Source organism: Onychomys torridus, chromosome 2 (genome assembly GCF_903995425.1).
Source record: "Onychomys torridus chromosome 2, mOncTor1.1, whole genome shotgun sequence".
NCBI lineage: Eukaryota > Metazoa > Chordata > Mammalia > Rodentia > Cricetidae > Onychomys > Onychomys torridus.
In genome coordinates this window covers 13,760,529-13,778,796 of record NC_050444.1, presented here as the reverse complement: position 1 = coordinate 13,778,796, position 18,268 = coordinate 13,760,529, and the positions used below count along the sequence as shown (strand labels likewise).

Genomic DNA, 18,268 nt, shown 5'->3' with positions numbered 1-18,268 from the left:
AGCCTATGGGGGACATTTCTCATTCAAACCTCCACATACCACCTGCAGGCACCCATACAGGCCATAGCTACATCATAATGCAAAGTGCATTTAGCCCAACTTCAAAAGTCCCCATAGTCTGGTGGGACACTTTGTGCAGCCTTGGTGCAGGAAGGAGGGGCTTGGACCTGCCTCAACTGACTGTACCAGGCTCTGCTGACTCCCTGTGGGAGACCTTGCCTTGGAAGAGGTGGAAATGGAGGGTTGGTTGGGGAATAAGGCTGGGGGGGGGGGGGGAGACAGGTGAATCTGTGGTTGGTATGTAAAATGAATAAAAATCTCTTAATTAAAAAATTATTTAAAACAAACAAAAACAAAAGTCCCCATAGTCTTTTAGTCTCCACACTGTTCAAAAGTCCAAAGTCTCTTCTGAAGCTCAAGGCAATCCCTTAACTGTGTGTGATGTGTGGACATGCACGGGGAGTCATTTCTTCCACCTACATGTGGGTCCCAGGCTTGTGCAGCAAGTGCCTTGACCTCTGAAGCACCTCACAGTTCCTCTTTTGGTCTTTATAACTGTGTGGAACACAGCTCTGTGCTGAGATACTGAACTAGTATTTTACAATGAAATCCATGAGCAAAGAACCCAACAGACCAGTAAAGAGGAGGAGGTGAAGTACATAAGTCACTCAAGTTCTGAGCAGCTGTCGTGTGCCTTGGATCACAGATGGCCCAGAGACTGAATGAGCACAAACAGACTGAAATCCGTCTTCTAGGAACTCAGCCTGGTGGGAGGAGAGCAAAGCAAGTCAGCAGTTAAGAAAGAAATGTGTTCAGTGCTACACAACCGAGTTGATGACTGGGAGAGCAGAGAACGAATGTTCTGTATCTGCAGCTCAGATGTCAACAGAGGCCTCTCAAGATCTGGACCCCACAGATCCCTGGCCAAGCAAGGGCCAAAGTCTTTGTCTTAGTTAGGGTTTCTATTGCTATGAAGAGACACCATGACCACGCAATTCTTATAAAGGAAAGTATTTAATTGGGGCTGGCTTACAGTTCAGAGGTTTAGTCCATTATTGTCACGGTGAGAAGCATGGTGTTATGCAGGCAGATGTGGCACTAGAGGGGCTGAGAGTTCTACATCTGTCTGGATCTGCAGGCAACAGAAGCAACTGTGTCCCATACCGGGTGAAGCTTGAGCATAGAAGACTTCAAAGCCTGCCTCCAGTGACACACTTCCTCCAACAAGGTCACACCTACTCCAACAAGGCCACACCTTCTAATAGTGCCACTCCTTATGGGCTAAGCATTCAAACACACGAGTCTCTAGAGACCAAACCTATTCAAACCACCACAGTCTTCCTTGATTCTGAGAGCTTAGCATCTCGGTGCTCCTCTCGCTCTGGGCTCCTACATCACACAGGCTTTGTCCCATGTAACATGGGTTTCCCCATGATGCCCAGCCTCTTCTTGGACATGTGAGACTGTATCCTCAGAGTAGGAGTTCAGACTGGGACAGAGATGGAGGGAAGCCTTCCTCCCATACTTCTTAGCATACACATTCCTACAGAACAAAGGAGACATCTATTTCTGCTCAACACTCTCCATCCTCAACTTTCCAGTTTCATCTAACCCAGTCAGCTCCTTCTACAATCTCACTTTGTCTTCTTGTCCTTACCTCTCTTATCTTCAGATTTCCAACTTGTCTTCCTCTGTCACATTTGACAGCAACACCCAAAGTACTGAAAGATCACTCAACTTTTAATAGGGTGTTTTTCCAAATAAAAATTAAGATGAACTCTGATGCAATTGTTTTTCCCTCTGTGGTATTACCCATACTTTGGTACTTAACCTCCCTACACATTTAGGTTTCACAAATGGTCTTGTACCTATCCTTGCACAAAAAGAAACCCGGTTCATTCAACACTAGGCCTATTTCACAGGGTAGCTGATGAAGACCAAGCACTTAACATCTGTAATGTAAGCGATTATAAATACTAGTAAGCATTATCTACTGTCTTAGGGTTTCTATTGATGTGAAGAGACACCATGACCACGGCAACTCCCATAAAAGAAAAATATTTAACTGGGGTGGCTCACTTATATTTCAGAGGTTTTGATCATGGTAGGACATGGTGGCATGCAGGCAGACATGGTGCTGGAGAAGTAGAGTCCTACATCTTACAGGCAACAGAAAGTGGTCTGTGACACTGGGAGTAGGTTAAGTAAAGGAGACCAGACCTCAAAGCCCACCTCCACAATGACACACTTCCTCCAATAAGACCATACCTCCTAATAGTGCCACTCCCTTTGGGGGCCATTTTCTTTCAAGCCACCATAGCTATTGAACCATCTTCTTAGTTCCTAACAAGTTATTTTAAAAAGAAAACTCTTGCATGAGATAAACACTTTTTATACAGTAACAAGACACAAAATCAGCAAGCAGAGGCTGGGGCCTGTAACTCAGTTGGTAGCCTACTTTCCTAGCATGTGCCAAGCCCTGAGTCCAATCCCTAGCACAATATAAACTGGGCTTGGTAGCTCACTCCTCAATACTTGGGAGATGGAGGAAGGAGGGTCAGATATTCAAAGCCATCCTCAGCTACATAGCAAACTTAAGGCCAGCATGGACATGAGACACTACCAATTTATTTGTTTGTTTGTTTGTTTATATTTAGCACAGAAAAAACAGTAGCATTTTTTAGACTAATAATAAATTCATCACAAAAGAAATCAAGGGAGGGGAGAGTATCCAATTTACAAGAGCAACAAAAAACAAAAAACAAAAATAAAAAACTACCCAGGATTAATTTCTAGAATGAAAACTTCAAGGCACTGAAAAAATAAATTGAAGAACATACTAGAAGATGGAAACACAGCACCATGTGTCGGTAGAATTAATATTGTAAAAATGCTTATATTACCATGATATCATGAAATTTGCAGGCAAATGGATGGAACTAGAAAATATCACCCCGAGTGAGGTAACCCAGACTCAGAAGGACAAACATAGTAGTATGTACTCACTCATAAGTGGATACTAAATGGGAGGGAAGGGATGGCCAGACTGCAATCCACAACTCCAGAGAGGCTAGCTAACAGGAAAAGACCCTAGAAGAGACACATGGATGACCCTGTGAAGGAGAAGTGGATGAGATCTACATAAGTGATCTGGGTGTTGGGGGGGGGGGGGCAGAGGGCGAGGAGGGGGGCATGATAACATAAGGGAATGGGAGGGTCAAGCTGGAACAGGGACAGGGAGGAAGATACCATGATAGATGAGGACTTCATGGATGGAAACAGGAGGAGGCAGGATGCCAGGGAGGCTCTCAGGAGGCACCCCACCTTGGAGTGCTGGCAGCGATCTAGAGGGTGCCTGGACCGGTCTACTCTGGTAACCAGTCTAGTGAATACTCTAACCATCATCACAGAGCCTTTGTCTGGTGATAGATGGAGGCAGATGCAGAGATCCATGGCCAGGCACCAGGCTGAGCTCCAGGAATTCAATTGATAAGAGAGAAGAGGGATTCTGTAGGCAGGGGACAACAAGATCATGATGGGAAGGAAGATATGCAGAGATGACCAGCCACAGTAGTGGAAGCCCATGAACTGTGGACTGGTGGCTGTGGAGCCCCCATGGGACTGGACTAGGCCCTCTGGACACAGAAGACGGTTATTTGGCTCAAACTATTTGGGGGGCACCCAGGCAGGGGAATCGGGATCCATCCCTGGTATATGGGCAGGCTTTTGGGAATCCAGTGCCTGTGGTGTGCTGCCTTGCACAGCTTTGGTGCAGTGGAAAGGGGCTTGGACCTGCCTAGGCTCAGTGTCTGCTGACTCCCCATGGGAGACCTTGATTTGGGGGATGTAGGGATGTGGGGTGGCTTGGGAGGAAGGTTTGGAGGGTGGGAGGAGGGAGGAGGGGGGATCTGTGGGTGGTATGTAGAGTAGAAAATTTCTTAACAGAGAAAAATGAAAAAAAATTGTATTAATAAAATTTTTTTTAAATGCTCATATTACCGAAAGCAATCTGCAGACTAAATGAAATCTCATTAAAAACCCAAACATGCTTCACAGAACTAGGAAAAAGAATCCTAAGTCTATCTAGAAGCACAAAGGTCCCAAACAGCTAAAGTGATCCTTACCACAATATATGCTCTCAAAGCATATTACACAACTACAGTGAAAAAAACAAAGCCATCGTAGACCAGACAGAAGGGCAGACCACAAACAGTGTAGTTACAGCTATCCAATTTTTGATAAAGCTATCAAAAGCACACTGTAGAGGAAGACAGACTTTTTAACAATGGTGCTGGGGAAACTGGGTTTCCATACGTAGAACAGCACTGGATCCATCTCTCTCTGCACAAAAACCTAATTCCAAACCAAGACCTGACATTCTGTAAACTGCTGGAGAAAAACAGACCCTTCAAGTCAGGGGCATGGGCAGCCGTCTTCTTCACAGGAAGCAGTACCGACAACAGAAGGAGCAGCTCCCTAGCACATGCGGCCCAGGTCAAGCGCCCACTCCCATCCCTGGCAGGCTTTCCCTTCCGTAGTGTGCATCTCGAAAAGCAACACCGAGGACAAAGCCCTATGCCCAGCAAAGGAAACCACCGCCAGGTGAAGACATAGCCTGTAGGATGGGAAGTCTTGGCCAGCTTCTCGTCAGGAGATTCATATCCAGGATACATAAAGCACCACACAAATTAAATAGCAAACAAAATCCCTAAACCATCCCATCAGTAAATGGGCTAATGAACTACACAGACAGTTCTCAAATGAAGAGACAGCCAGTAAACATGGTGGAAAGTGTGCAACAGCCTTAGCCTCAGGGAAATAAGATGGAACTGCTACCACTGGGGGAAGCACATCAATCACAGACTCACATGAACAGATGCAGGACAGCACGCCCTTAACATTCCATTGTCAACACTGAAGGATATACCAAGAAAGCAACAACTCAGTTTTTATTGTATTTAAATTAGCATTTTTTGAAACAAAGTTCACTATTATAATTCAAATAATTTTGTTAATTTTCAAAATTACATTTAATTCCTATATTAATTTTAAGGGGAGCAAAGGAATGTTAGGAAGTGTCCTTCATTAGATGGCAGGAGCTTGGTTGGTTATATTCTGGAAGAAGAATGACACATTTTCCCTTATTCTTTCCAGAAATGGGTCTGTAAGATTTAAATGGTCTCCTGAAAAATGCTTCCACTGCTTCAGCTGTGACATGGACAAAGGTCTCAGGGAGCTAGACTTCCGGTGCTGAGGGCCGAGCTGACATGGTCTAGAGGTGACAGGGATGTCTGATGCGGCGTCACCTGAAATGAGTAAATAATGAGGCGCCTGCAGACAGCATATTCCCCACTGCACAGTGATCATATCATGTGTCACATCTGATCACACAGTTCAGGCTAAAACTGTCAGTCATTCATCCTTTTTACAAATATTGATGAGCAATTACTGCGCACTCAATAAGTACCTGGCCTCTGACATACACCAAACAAATAATTTCACAAAGAAATGTTTACCAGTCCATAATCCGTTATCTAAGCCCTATGAGATAGAGCCAAGGATGGTGTCACTGTGTGAGCCCTGGTCTTGTGTGTATAAGGTCTTGGTTCTATCTCCAGCACCAATAAATAAACCAATTCTGTGAAGCCAGATGGTTTGCAAAAGGAAACATCTGGGTTAGAACGCCATAAATCAAATTCATTAATGCTCTGCAGCAAGCATACTAATAGACTATAAAATGGCTTCCTATGAAATGGGTCATAAAGGCTACTTATGAACTCACCAATTCAAGCAAGATTTCTTTAAAGATTTTTTTTTAATTCTTTTTAATTATGTGATTTGTGAGTGTGCATGTGGGTACATGCATGTGAGTGCAGGTTCCCAAGGAGGCCAAAGGCATCACACCCCCTGCAGGTGGAGTTACAGATAGTTGTGAGCCATCCAATAACACTAACGTTATCTGACAAATATATACTTGCCTGTATGAAAACAGTGTGTGAGTAAAAGTATATAATTACACATCTGTAGTGTGTCAGGTAAATAACTAGGATATATTCATACAATGGAAGATAACATACCTGAGGGAGAAAGGGACCCACCCTCACCCAGCATATTGTTATTTCTAAAAATTTACAGTGAATCTATCCTGTTTAGATCATTTACACACCTACAACTGCTCTCACGTCCCACTCATTCCCTTTGAAACGTACGGCCTCTTCTATAATAACTACCATAACACACACAACCTGCTGAGTCCGTCCATTTAGTATTGCTCATGTGTGCATGTGTTTAGGACTAAAAGAATATTTTTAAATAAATCATGAGTAAAGAAGAAGTAACAATAGAAATATGAAATATTTAAAACTGGATAATGAGAAGACTACATATTAAATTTATGGGACTTGATATAGACAAGAAAATTAACAGGTTAAAAACCATTTTAGAAAATCAGTTTGAAAATCATTAATCCATGCCAGGAGTTGGTGGCGCACCAGGAGGCAGAGGCAGGTGAATCTCTGAGTTCAAGGCCAGCCTGGTCTACAAAACTCATTACTAGGCAGCCAGGGCTGTTAACACAGAGAAACCCTGTCTCAAAAAAACAAAAACAAAAAGAGGAAAAGAAAAAAAGAGAATCATTAAGCCAAGTGTTCTATTGAAAAAAAAAAAAATAGAAAAAGAGCATTACATTAAATACATTAAAACAGAAAGCCAAACCTAGCAGGTCAAGTCTATAATATCTACTTGTTACTTGGGAAGCTGAGACAGGATTGCAAGTTCAAGGCCAGCCTTGCCAACTTAGTGAGATGAGGCCTCAAAATAAAAACTAAAAAGAGGTTGTTGATATAGCTCCTAAGTAGGATGCTTTCCTAGGATCCATGAGGTCCTGGATTGAATCCCTAACTACCATAACAAATATAAATAAGTAGACAAATAACAAGAAGAGGTAGACATGGCAGTGCACACCTATAATCTCAGCACTTGAAAGACTGGGGCAGAAAAATGTTGTATTCCAGGCTAGCTTGGGCTACAAAGAGAATTTGAGACCATCCCAGACTACATAACAGAAACTTGACTTTAAAAAAAAGAAAAGCTTTATGAAATAAAGAGAAAAAAAATGTGTATAATAGGATCAAATATCCATGAAGAGAAAAATGAAAACGTTTATTTGAAATTTTAAATCTACCCCTAATGCAGGAGGATCCCTGTGAGATGAAGGCCATCCTGGTCTACATAATAAGTTCTGGACCTGCCAAAGCTGCATAGTAAGACCCTGTCTCAAAACCTAAAAAAGTAAAATAAAATCTACCCCCTAATAAATACATATTATATCATTGTAACTAAAATATAATTATATGATTGTACATGATCATATCTATGAATTCTAGTATCTGTAATATAAATTTTAGAATATGTACAATTTGTATAAACTAGATTGTATGATATATAAAATATTAGCTTCTTGGGTTGGGCTTATAGCTCAGCACTCAGAGTGCCCACTTAGTATGTTTAGGGCTCTGGATTCAATCTCTAAAACCACAAAAGGAAATGTATTCATATATACGCATCTATCTATCTTTATATATATATATATATATATATATATATATATATATATATATATATATACACATCAATTTAATATGTATGTACATATGTTTTGTTTCTGAGAATTTCATATATCAGTACTGTATTTACACCATTTACACACTTCCAACTCCACCCTTTAAGAAGTTAAAAGAGCCAGGCGGTGGTGGCGCATGCCTTTAATCCCAGCACTCGGGAGGCAGAGGCAGGTGGATCTCTGTGAGTTCGAGGCCAGCCTGGGCTACCAAGTGAGTTCCAGGAAAGGCGCAAAGCTACACAGAGAAACCCTGTCTTGAAAAACCAAAAAAGAAAGTTAAAAAGAACTGGACAGTGGTGGCACATGCTTTTAATCCCAACACTCAGGAGGCAGAGGCAGGCAGATCTCTGTGAGTTCAGGTCCAGCCTGGTCTACAGATCGAGTTCCAGGACAGCCAGAGCTACTCAGAGAAACTATCTCAAAAAGTCAAAAAGAAAAAAAGTTTAAAAAAAAAAAAGAGTAATTTCTTAAACATTACATTTTTTTTTATCTTTTAAAGATTTTTTTTTTTTACTATTTATGTGTGCATGGGTGTCAGGTGAATATATATGCACATGAGTGGGGGGTACATCTGTACATTTGCACAAAGGCCAGGTGCATAGTCTGTTACATGGTGCCAGGACCCAAACCTCCTGATTGTGCAGCGAGTACTCTTAAACAGGACAATTTACCAAGTGACTTTTCATCCCTGGACACTGCTTACGCCCTTCCTACTTCTCTTCTAGCCCTGTGAATAGTGTCCAAGTGCAGAGACCGATGATTTCAGGCTTACTTAAACACCACGTGGAGGTCAAGTACTGAGAAGTGCAGGTGCTTCTCTAAGCACCTCTTAAAGTCTGGCCCCATTATAAATAAATCTTACAAGATTTAAACAAACAATAGGTACTTCTAGTAAGTATAGGGTTTTTATGAAATTGCAGCAAAATTTAAAACATTTTTCTTAATCTGAAGCCACACTAGCAGGCAGTGAGAGATTGGCCTACATAAGTTAATTTTTTCACAACAGATTCAGAAATAAGAAACTAAAGAGAAAATGAAGTTCTACTAAACACTTTCTCAAGCAAATACCTGGTGACTGCCCCACAACCCAAGGGCAAAGAAAACTAATACATGCGAATGGCAGATATTTGTAAGTCCCCCGGTAAGTGTTTTCAAAGGCACACTTGGCCGTACCGTGGAAACGGAATCAACACGTAACTCACCAGCGTGCTCTGTCTCTTCTGTACACTCACAGTCAAGCAGGTCATGGGTCACACAAGGGGAATTTTCGTGTAACGTGAACAAGTCTTTAAGCTCTTCCACTGAAAACTGGATGTGTTCGGATGACTTGGCTAGGTCTACAACTGCCCCCGAGAGGCCTTGCTTACTGATCTGCCTTTGATAGATCTTTTCCTCTATTGTACCTGGGAAGAAAGCACCCATTAGGTTCCCTTCTTGTGTCTATTATTTGTGTTGGGTAAAACACACTTGCTACTTATTATCTGATAAAAGAATACATCCCAGATGTTGAAGCACAAACTAACAGGGGGGGGGGGGGGTGAGACAGGGTTTCTCTGTGTAGCTTTGCGCCTTTCCTGAAAAGAAAATTTTTAAGGAGATACATATTTGTCACATGAAGGTTTTTTACCTGTAGTCAAGAGTCTGTAAATATGCACAGGGTGTTTCTGACCATCTCTCCATACTCTAGACATAGCCTAGACAAAATAAGAATTCTGAGTACAGTAGAAACCAATGGCCCTTGCACATACACAATTAGCAAGAATTCTGGATTTCACTAATAGCTCAAAAAAAAAAAAAAAAAAAAAAAAAAAACAAAGTGGGGTGCCAGCAAGACACTCAGCAGGTAAAAGCACTAGCTTGACAATCCCAGTTTGAGGCCTAGGACCTACACTGTGAGAGAGAACAGCTCCTGCAAGCTCTCCTCTGGCCTGCACTCACATACCACAGCATGTACTTCACATCTGTGCCCTGAGTTCAGAAAGGGAGGTTGAGTGAACACTCATGGAGGCACTGAAGTAGCTGCAGGAGGGTCATGCAACAGTGAGATGGGTATCTTGATAAAACATGACAGCCAAGATGCAAAGAACCAAGTACAGCCTGTGCACGGAGGGTCTAAGCAGCTAATAATTCACCCTTGAAAATTCCTTAAGGCATCACTTAAGGCCCCCTCTAGTTTAAGTATTAACAATGATACTGTGCAATAAAGGGTTGATGTTTAACCTTGCACATGCTTCTAACTGAAGAGTAATAGCAACAACACACATAGGGACAAGAGATGCCAGGCTCTCCTGCCCTTAACCCACGAAGCCTGTTACTGAGCTCCTCTCATTAACAATGTGTGCATATGACTGTCCCTTACCCTTACCTTATCAAAGGGGAAACCCACCAGGTACAGGACAGTACCAGCATGCTCAGCCATCAACTTCTACCACAGAAACTACCTACTGCTCTAAAGCTTACAAAAGAAAATCCCTTAACTTGTGAGATAAAGATTTCAAAGAGGACCACTCCCAAGAGCAACAAACCAGAGGCCACTTAAAAGAGGAATAAAATGCCTGTTTTCTCTCTGTCCACAAGCAGCCTAGGTCCTGAGAGCAGGGTTATTCCCTTTTCCTCAACTCCTTCCTCTCCTGTTGAAACTCCAGTTTGTGCTCAGTGCAGTTTTTAACTTCCCTCACATTGAATATCATCAGCTTCACATGGTCGGAATCTGACTGAGCTCTGGAGGGAAGGACGATTGAATAAATCCATCAGGCAGTCATGGAGGCACTTCCTACCTCTAGAACCAACAAAAACCCTGAGCACCAAGCCTCGAGCGAGCTTCCCTGGCTGGTAATGCTCCAGATGTGCCATCAGTCCTCAGTGCTGAGTTACTGTGGTTCATACAGCTCTGAGGGGAGGACATATGGAGCCTGGTCTCTCCTGGACTCTGCATGTGCTGATTTCAGTATCCTTATAAAATAGTAACTGTGAGTATAGCTGCTTTCCTCAGTTCTCTAAAGCCTAGTAAATCAGAGGGTTCTTAGGATCCCATAACGAAAATACCAACTATGGTAAAAATCTATATGTCAAAAACCTTAAACTACCCGAAAGTGGTCTGTATACTGAAGGAAATCTTGGGCTTCTTCACAAAGTTTCCTAAAGTAGTTAATGCTGTCTGTCGCCTTACTGCAACCTACACAAATCCATCATGGCATCCATAACAGGCTACTGTCATCCCCAGTGGTCCTGAATGCCCTGCAAGCCTAGCCGTACAGTGTGACATAAAGCTTGGTTTTAAATTCTCATGTTGGAAGGAGAACAAGCTTCCACTTCTTCACATATAGGAAACATGGGCTATTTACATCTGCATGTGGAGATGTTGTGAATATTAAATAGATGGTGATGGAGAGCACTAAACAGAGGGCCTGATAAAAAACAAGGGCCCAATACCCAACAACTATTTACACATCATCACATTGATTTCCTAGGCACTCATAAATGTTGAATTAATGCATAAATATTCCTACCTGGATGTCAGTAGCTGGGTTCCAGTCAATATCATAGAGAATTAAGTGGGATCCTCCAATAAGATTAAGTCCCACACCACCAGCTTTTGAACTTAATAAAAAAATAAAATCAGTAGAGTATTTACTATTGAAACTATCAACAATTTGTTGCCTTTGAGAGACTGGTGTTTGGCCATCAAGTCTTGAACAAGCATATCCATGACGCTTGCATACTTCTTCTAAAATATTCAAGGTTTGTCTGTAGTTGGATACCAAAACCACTCTGTCAACCGAAAACAAAGCATTGTTACATAATGTTTTAAGGCAGTATTGTGTTTTGTTTTTTAAAGGGAAACAGGAGGAGAGGCAAAGGCAGGTAGAGTTACAAGCAGTTGCTAACCACGAGCTGTTAGCCAGCTCCGGTTCTCTGGAAGAGCAGTGTACACTCTCAACCTCAGAGCCATCTCCCTAGTGCAGACCCTTAAACCTTGCTGGGCTCGTCAGAAGGAAGTTCAGTGTCGGTACACTCAGCTCTCACCTCCAGGTGAGTGGTGACTTGTAAAAATTTATCCTTTGGAGAAAGTAAACCAAATAAACTGAGAACAGGGATTACAGAGGGATTGTAGTCACAATAACATGAGTGGCTGGGTACAGGGCTTACTTTTCAGTGGGACGAAGTTCATGGATGGCTGCCAGGAGCTGTACCAACACCTGTAGCTTCCCAGACTCGTTCTCAGAGAACTGGAGAGGGTCGTAACCAGCAGGAAGCACAGTCAGCAAGCCTCTGCACAGATGCCTTTCTTCGTTTTCATCACAGCTCGAGCGAAGTTCCTTACCCTGTTCAGATGTGAGTCAACACTGGTTCATGTTTACTGTCTTAGGAAGGAAGAAAAATGCCAGTCTTACAGGGTAGTCAGTCCACTACCTGAGAAGTAGCTCTTCATAGGTCACATTACCATCCTCCTGCGGAGTTCCTGGACCTGACCAAACCCTGACATCTCCTTCCTATCAATACTTCTTACTCCACTTCTCTGTCCCCTTTCTTCCCTATTACTTTTTTTCTCTGCTCACAACATCTCCCAAATGACAAACTAAAACAGGCACAAGAGTCTCCTGAGTCATATCAGTTTCTTCATAAGAGTAATGATGTCAGCAATAAGCTAACAGAGAAATTAATCTTAGAACACGTTTTGCTTATAATCTCAGAATGTGGAGTGCAGGATACACCAATATTGAACCCAGGGCCCTATTTTACTAACAGACTCAGGTTTCTTTCTTCCAATGTCTAGCTGACAGAGAAAAACACACACACACACACACACACACACACACACACACACACACACACACGATTAGACTAGAGTGACTGGATAGAAGTCCCTCTTTAGGCTGAATGGTCAGGACTGGCAGGCCTCGTCATTCTTCCTAGTTCTCCAGGATTCTTTTTCTGAAACTTTGTTTAGTCTACATCACTGTCTCCCTGGAAGGCTTCTTTCTTCTGCTGTTCTCTCAGGTCTAGAAAAGGGCCTGATGCAAATCTCAAGTGCTTATAGACAGCTGGCCTGGAACTTCCTATGTAAACTATGCTGGCCTTGAACTCAGGAGACCTGCTGCCTCTGCTCCCAGAGCGCTGAGATTAAAGGCGTGCGCCACCATATCTGGCCAGTTATTTTTGTTTGTTCCACACTATTTTCATCTTTGACCTTATTTAACTGAGTAATTACTATATACATTTTTAACTCTCCTTGTTTGTGTTCATGCACCCTATATGCCTCTATTTTGTATTAAACAAATCTTTCTGGGCACATATTTAGTTGTAATTTGGCTATTGACACATGCACACAAAATACACTTAGGTCAAGTCACTTGATTGAATATCTGTACAACCTGAAGAATTTGTATCAGGTTAGATCTGCATACAATTTGAAGAAGTCTTGACCCAGGATTTAGTATAATATTTGAATATGCTTACACTGTAAAGAATTGATTTGTGGTAGACACACATTTATACACACACACAGAATATGCAAAAACTTTCTAAATTCAGTGATATATTCTGAGTCATCATAATTTCTTCCTTTTAAGGAAAAATTTTTGTCTTCTACTCTTCCTGGGCTTCATGCCCAAAAGGTTTAATTTTTACCACTGTATATAGAATGTGTCTCTTTAAAAGTTGCTTAATAAAATATTATAATCCAGCCTGCTGCAGAAACTCACTTCTACAATAAACTAAGTAAATAGGATCCATTGTAGAATGAACTTAGAGAATTCTGTTAGAGCACACCATTTTTTAAATCTATAATTAATGATCTCATACATAAGCTAGCACCCACAGTTTTGTTTAGGAAGGTTATTTGGGAACATATTTTGATTTTACTGTTTAAAGAACTGAATAAAATTTTTCCATGGTGAGCTGGAAATACCTAATTAATGATTATTATACAACTTTTTTAACCAGGCATTCTGCTAGGTTCTTCCCATAATTCCTTGTTAAAATGTCACAATGATGGCATCATGAAGCAATTATTAGCTCCACGTTCCAGATTTAAAAAAAAAAACAATCTCACAGATACAGCTTAAATACCAAATTCACCAAAAGTTAAAAAATTAGAGCAGGGAGTGGTGGTGCATACCTATAATCCTAGCTGTTGGGAAATAAAGGCAATTAAAATCAGAATTCAGCTACATATGAAATTGAAAGCCAACCTGAGCTGCTTGAGATGCTCTCAGAGCAAAAGAACTATAGGTACAATTTTACGGATCTCATACTAGTCCTAATCTCAAAAATTCTTGCCATGCTGCAGAGTGCCTTAAATATGCAAACAGTTGGCTCAACTACGTCATCATTCAAATTCACACCTATAAAAGGAATCTAATTTGGGAAATGTTCTAGAATAAGATTATACACAAATACCTCTGAGTCCCTATTTTCTTTTTTTCTCCCCCAAGACAAGATTTCTCTGTGTAGCCCCGGCCATCCTGGAATGTGCCACAAAAACAGGGATGGAAGCTGAGCACAGTAGTGGATGCTCCTTGTCCCAACTATTCTCAAGGCTGAAGCGGCAGAGTCACTAGGGCCGGGGAATATAATACCAGCCTGGGCATAACAGCAGCACACCCCCCCCTTAACATAAAAAGGGATGATAGTAATAGTATTTATTCCAAATAGTTTGTAAAGAATAAACAAAATAAAACCAGAAAAGCACTTTATTCTTGGTATACAGACATTAATAACTATTAGCTAGTACTAATATAATTAGCTAGTACTTAATAATACCAAAATGTGGTTTTCTCTGGCTGGAAAGTATATGATGATTTTTACTTTTGTTTTGTTTATGTTCTAGATAGAGTCTTACTCTATAGCTCAGGCTGATCTCAAATTCAAAACATTCCTCCTGCCTCAGCCTCCTCCATGTGGGCATTACAGGTGTGAGCTCCATACTGATTTTATTTTCTTTTTGTGAATTTTCTGAATTTTCCAACTTTTATGCAAAAATCATGTATTACTGTTTAAAAAAGAAAAATAAATAATTTTAATGGTAAGTTCAATATCTGTTAGTATACACAAAACCAAATGACTACATTAACATAAAGCAGGGAGGGAGAGACAATGACAAAGGCTGGAGACAGTCTTCAACAGAACCACACAGGAGGAGTCACTGAGCATTTGAACCCTTCACTAATGCCACTGCAGGGCAGCGCACAACCTACCTTCTGGGACTCCCAGAGCCCTCACCTCAGGCCCGGCAGTTTCCACTCGACTCACCTTCACAGAGCTGAACAAAAGACAAGGGTGGTTACACAGTTTCTTTAGGGCTCCTATGCAGATGAGATGAGTGCTATTTTCCAATAGTCCTTGAAGACAAAACCTGACGGACTGAGAACTCAGCAGCTTCTGGTAAAGCTCAATCTGCAGTGCTCCTGGTCGGCAAAAGATGACATTCTCTATCTTGGGTGGAAGGTATTTATTGATGACTTCCTGAGTTCTTCTAAGGATAAAGAGTCCAGTGAGGCAAGCGAGTTCAGCTGCTCTTCTCTCTCCTAACTCTTTTTCTTCCTGTGGAAAAAAAAGTAGACTTAAAAAGTGGTATGTACAAAAGTACCTGTCGTTATGGTTAAAATGTACATTAGATAGTATATACTGATAAACCATCATTGATTATTTCTATCAGATTTCAGGGGAACAGAGGGGTGTCTTTTGAGACAAAGTCCACTACACAACTCAGATTAGCCTGAAACTCATAGCACAGGCTGCTCTTGAGTTCACTCTTCCTGCCTCAACCTCTAGGACACTGAGATTACTGTGTATACCACTACCAAGCCACACAAGACCTTTCTCAACAGTAGAAATGAAATACAAGGATGTGGACAGTCTAACTCAATAGTAGAGTATGTTCAGGGCCCTAGGTTTAATTCCTAGCACTGGAGGAAACCAAAGCAAAACGAATCATGATCATTTAAAAAAATATGCTTATTACTAATTCTTTGAGACTTTCACATATACACAGAATGTATTTTTATCATATTCTCTCTCTACTCCTCCTTCCATCTCCTCCCAGTTGAATCCCAACTTGCCACACCTCCCAACTTCTTGAACTTTTTTTATAAACCACTTTGGTGATTTGAATAAGAATGGCTCCCAAAGGCTCATGTATTTAAATGCTTGGTCAGCAGTGAGTGGCACTATTTGAAAGGATTAGAAGGATTAGGACATGTGGCCTTGGAGGAAATGGTCACAGGTTCAGTTTTGAGGTTTCAAAAGCCCACATCTGTCTGTCTCTCTGTCTCTGTTCCTCTCTGTCTCTGTCTCTCTCTGTCCCTCTCTGTCTCTCTCTGTCTCTCTCTCTCTCTCTCTCTCTCTCTCTCTCTCTCTCTCTCTCTCTGCCTGTGGATCAGGATGTAGCTCTCAGCTCCTCCAGCACCATGACTGTCACGTCTGATGCCATGCCCCCTGACAATGGCAGTGGACTAAGCCTCTGAAACTGTAAGGCAGCCCCCAATAAAATGGCTTCTTTTATAGAGTTGCCTTAGTCATGGTCTCTTCACAGCAATAGAGCAGTAACTAAGTCACCCACCAACTGCAGTTTTACTACCCACATACTCATTGGTATGGCCGTCCACTGGAGCATGGTGGACCTGCCAGGGACCACATCCTTAAAGAAAATGGACTCTCCCTCTCCCAGAAGCTATCAACTGTCATTAGCTCCTCAGCTAGGGGTCAGGGCTCCTGGGCCCCTCCATAATGGAATGTTGACTGGCTTGATCTTGTACAGAAACCAAGGCTGCTGTGGCCTCAGGTTCTCACAATCTTCCTAGTCTCTCAACAGTTCTTGAACCTTGCAGGGAGGGGTGTGACATAAATGTCCCATTGTGACTAAGCACTCCACAGATACTTATTCTTTGAACTCTCACCAGTTGTGAGTTTGTTAATTACCATCTACTGCACAAATAAACTTCTCTGATGAGGTCTGGGAGCTGCACTAATCTATGGGGATAAAGATAAGGATAGAAGAAAGTTAGATAGATACTATGTCCATTTAAGCAGAATATAGTAGTAGATTTACCACTGGGGCCTATGAGCTCCCCAAAGAGAGGCTCTTGGCCTGATTTACAATATCAGGCATGTATTTCCCCCTGTGGAGCAGGCCTGAAAAACAATCAGCAAACAAGTCTATGCTACTACTGCCTCCATGAGATCCTGCCACACCAGTTGTTATTGTGGCTCACAGGGCTCACAACAAAGTAAGACTTTTGATTCTTTTTCTCCCCCAGAAGCCTGCACAGCACCTCCAGTACTAGAAAAGCTACCTAGCAGAAGGAAGCTTCCTGGTCAGGTCAACTTGATTTCTCCATGTGCTGTGACCAGTGTGTGGTCTTACCCTAGGCATAGGGTCTTACCATCAAGTTCTGATGGTAAAAATCCCCCTATATTTGGGAGGAATTTCCAGATATCCCTGACCAACAACTCATGGAGAGGCATCTCACACCTGATACTAGCCTTTTTTAGGCAATCTATGGCTTATGAGAGGGAGTTTTATCCCTGTTTAGAACTCCAACTAAGTTCACTGTGTGTAATATAGAATATAATAAATATATAAATATCATATAATGATAGGTTTTCATATAGTCTTTTCAAACATTCTTAGTATTAACTACCCCCCACCCCAATCAAACGTTTGGTATAATCATTTAATTGACCACAATCTCTGGAAACTCTATTCTAAAAATAGCTTTCATATGACAGTTGAAATGATGCACATCTCTAAAATCATCAGCAAATTTTCCTCCTTCCAAGGCTCAGGGAACATCTCAAAAGACCAGGGAGACAAGACTGTAAGCTAGAGATGGGAGAAAGAAGAGCAAAAGTGTCTTCTGGGCATGACAGGACCAATTTATTCATGAACTCATAACAGCTGTGGTTGCCTACTCTTCATTCATGAACTCACAGCAGCTGTGGTTGCCTGTCCATGCTCAACCAGACAATAATACAGCATGGTTTGGGGGAGGGGAACCCAAGTCCCAGTTGTGTGACCTACACTTGTACCTATAAAGGCTGAACTACTGGATTCAGCTGGTTGTTTAAAAAAAGAAAAGGACATGGGGCTATCAATCCACAAGGAATTGACAGGGCAATGGTGTGTAGTGAATATGAATGAAATACATTGTATGCAGATATGAAATTCTGAAAGAAGAAAAAATTTTTAATTTACTAGCATAGGACACTGTTGACACTTTCAAAGGCATTATATACTGTTCATTACATAAATGCATATTTTAAGTCAAAATATAATATTAATAAAATACATGCTTAAGTTCTCTATAGAATCTTTTGAGTATACAAAACTTTACATATATAAATATTCCCACTATATTTTAAGAGTTTAATTTTTATTACAAATACAATAAAGCTTTTGAAGAAAATATAGAAACTATAGTTCTATACAGAATTATAAGAAATCTAAAGTTTAATCAACCAAAAACAACTACTGTTGACCTGGAAAGATAGCTCAATAGGTAAAGACTTTTGACTGTTGAGTATAATCCCAGGAACCTATAATCCACTCGATGGAAGAAAAGAACTCCTGAAAGTGTCCTCTGACCACACATATAGGAAAATTTCAAGGTACTGGAATGAAGCTTCATACAAAGAAGTTACCAT

The 18,268-nt window shown here is 41.3% G+C and overlaps 1 protein-coding gene across 2 annotated transcripts in view; it reads right to left on the bottom strand.

Moving 5' to 3' along the window:
• Positions 1-4,924: 4,924 nt before the first annotated feature.
• The window catches only part of Rad54b (RAD54 homolog B), a 75,206-nt gene continuing 61,862 nt past the window's right edge, over positions 4,925-18,268 (bottom strand). For both annotated transcript variants that reach the window (XM_036178200.1, XM_036178199.1), the window contains 6 exons: positions 14,876-15,166; positions 11,771-11,946; positions 11,131-11,392; positions 9,249-9,315; positions 8,824-9,024; positions 4,925-5,306 (listed from right to left, as the gene is read on the bottom strand). In XM_036178200.1, the coding sequence (XP_036034093.1) occupies positions 5,086-5,306; positions 8,824-9,024; positions 9,249-9,315; positions 11,131-11,392; positions 11,771-11,946; positions 14,876-15,166 (1,218 nt within the window). In that variant the 3' untranslated portion in view covers positions 4,925-5,085. The remainder of the gene's footprint in view (positions 5,307-8,823; positions 9,025-9,248; positions 9,316-11,130; positions 11,393-11,770; positions 11,947-14,875; positions 15,167-18,268) is intronic.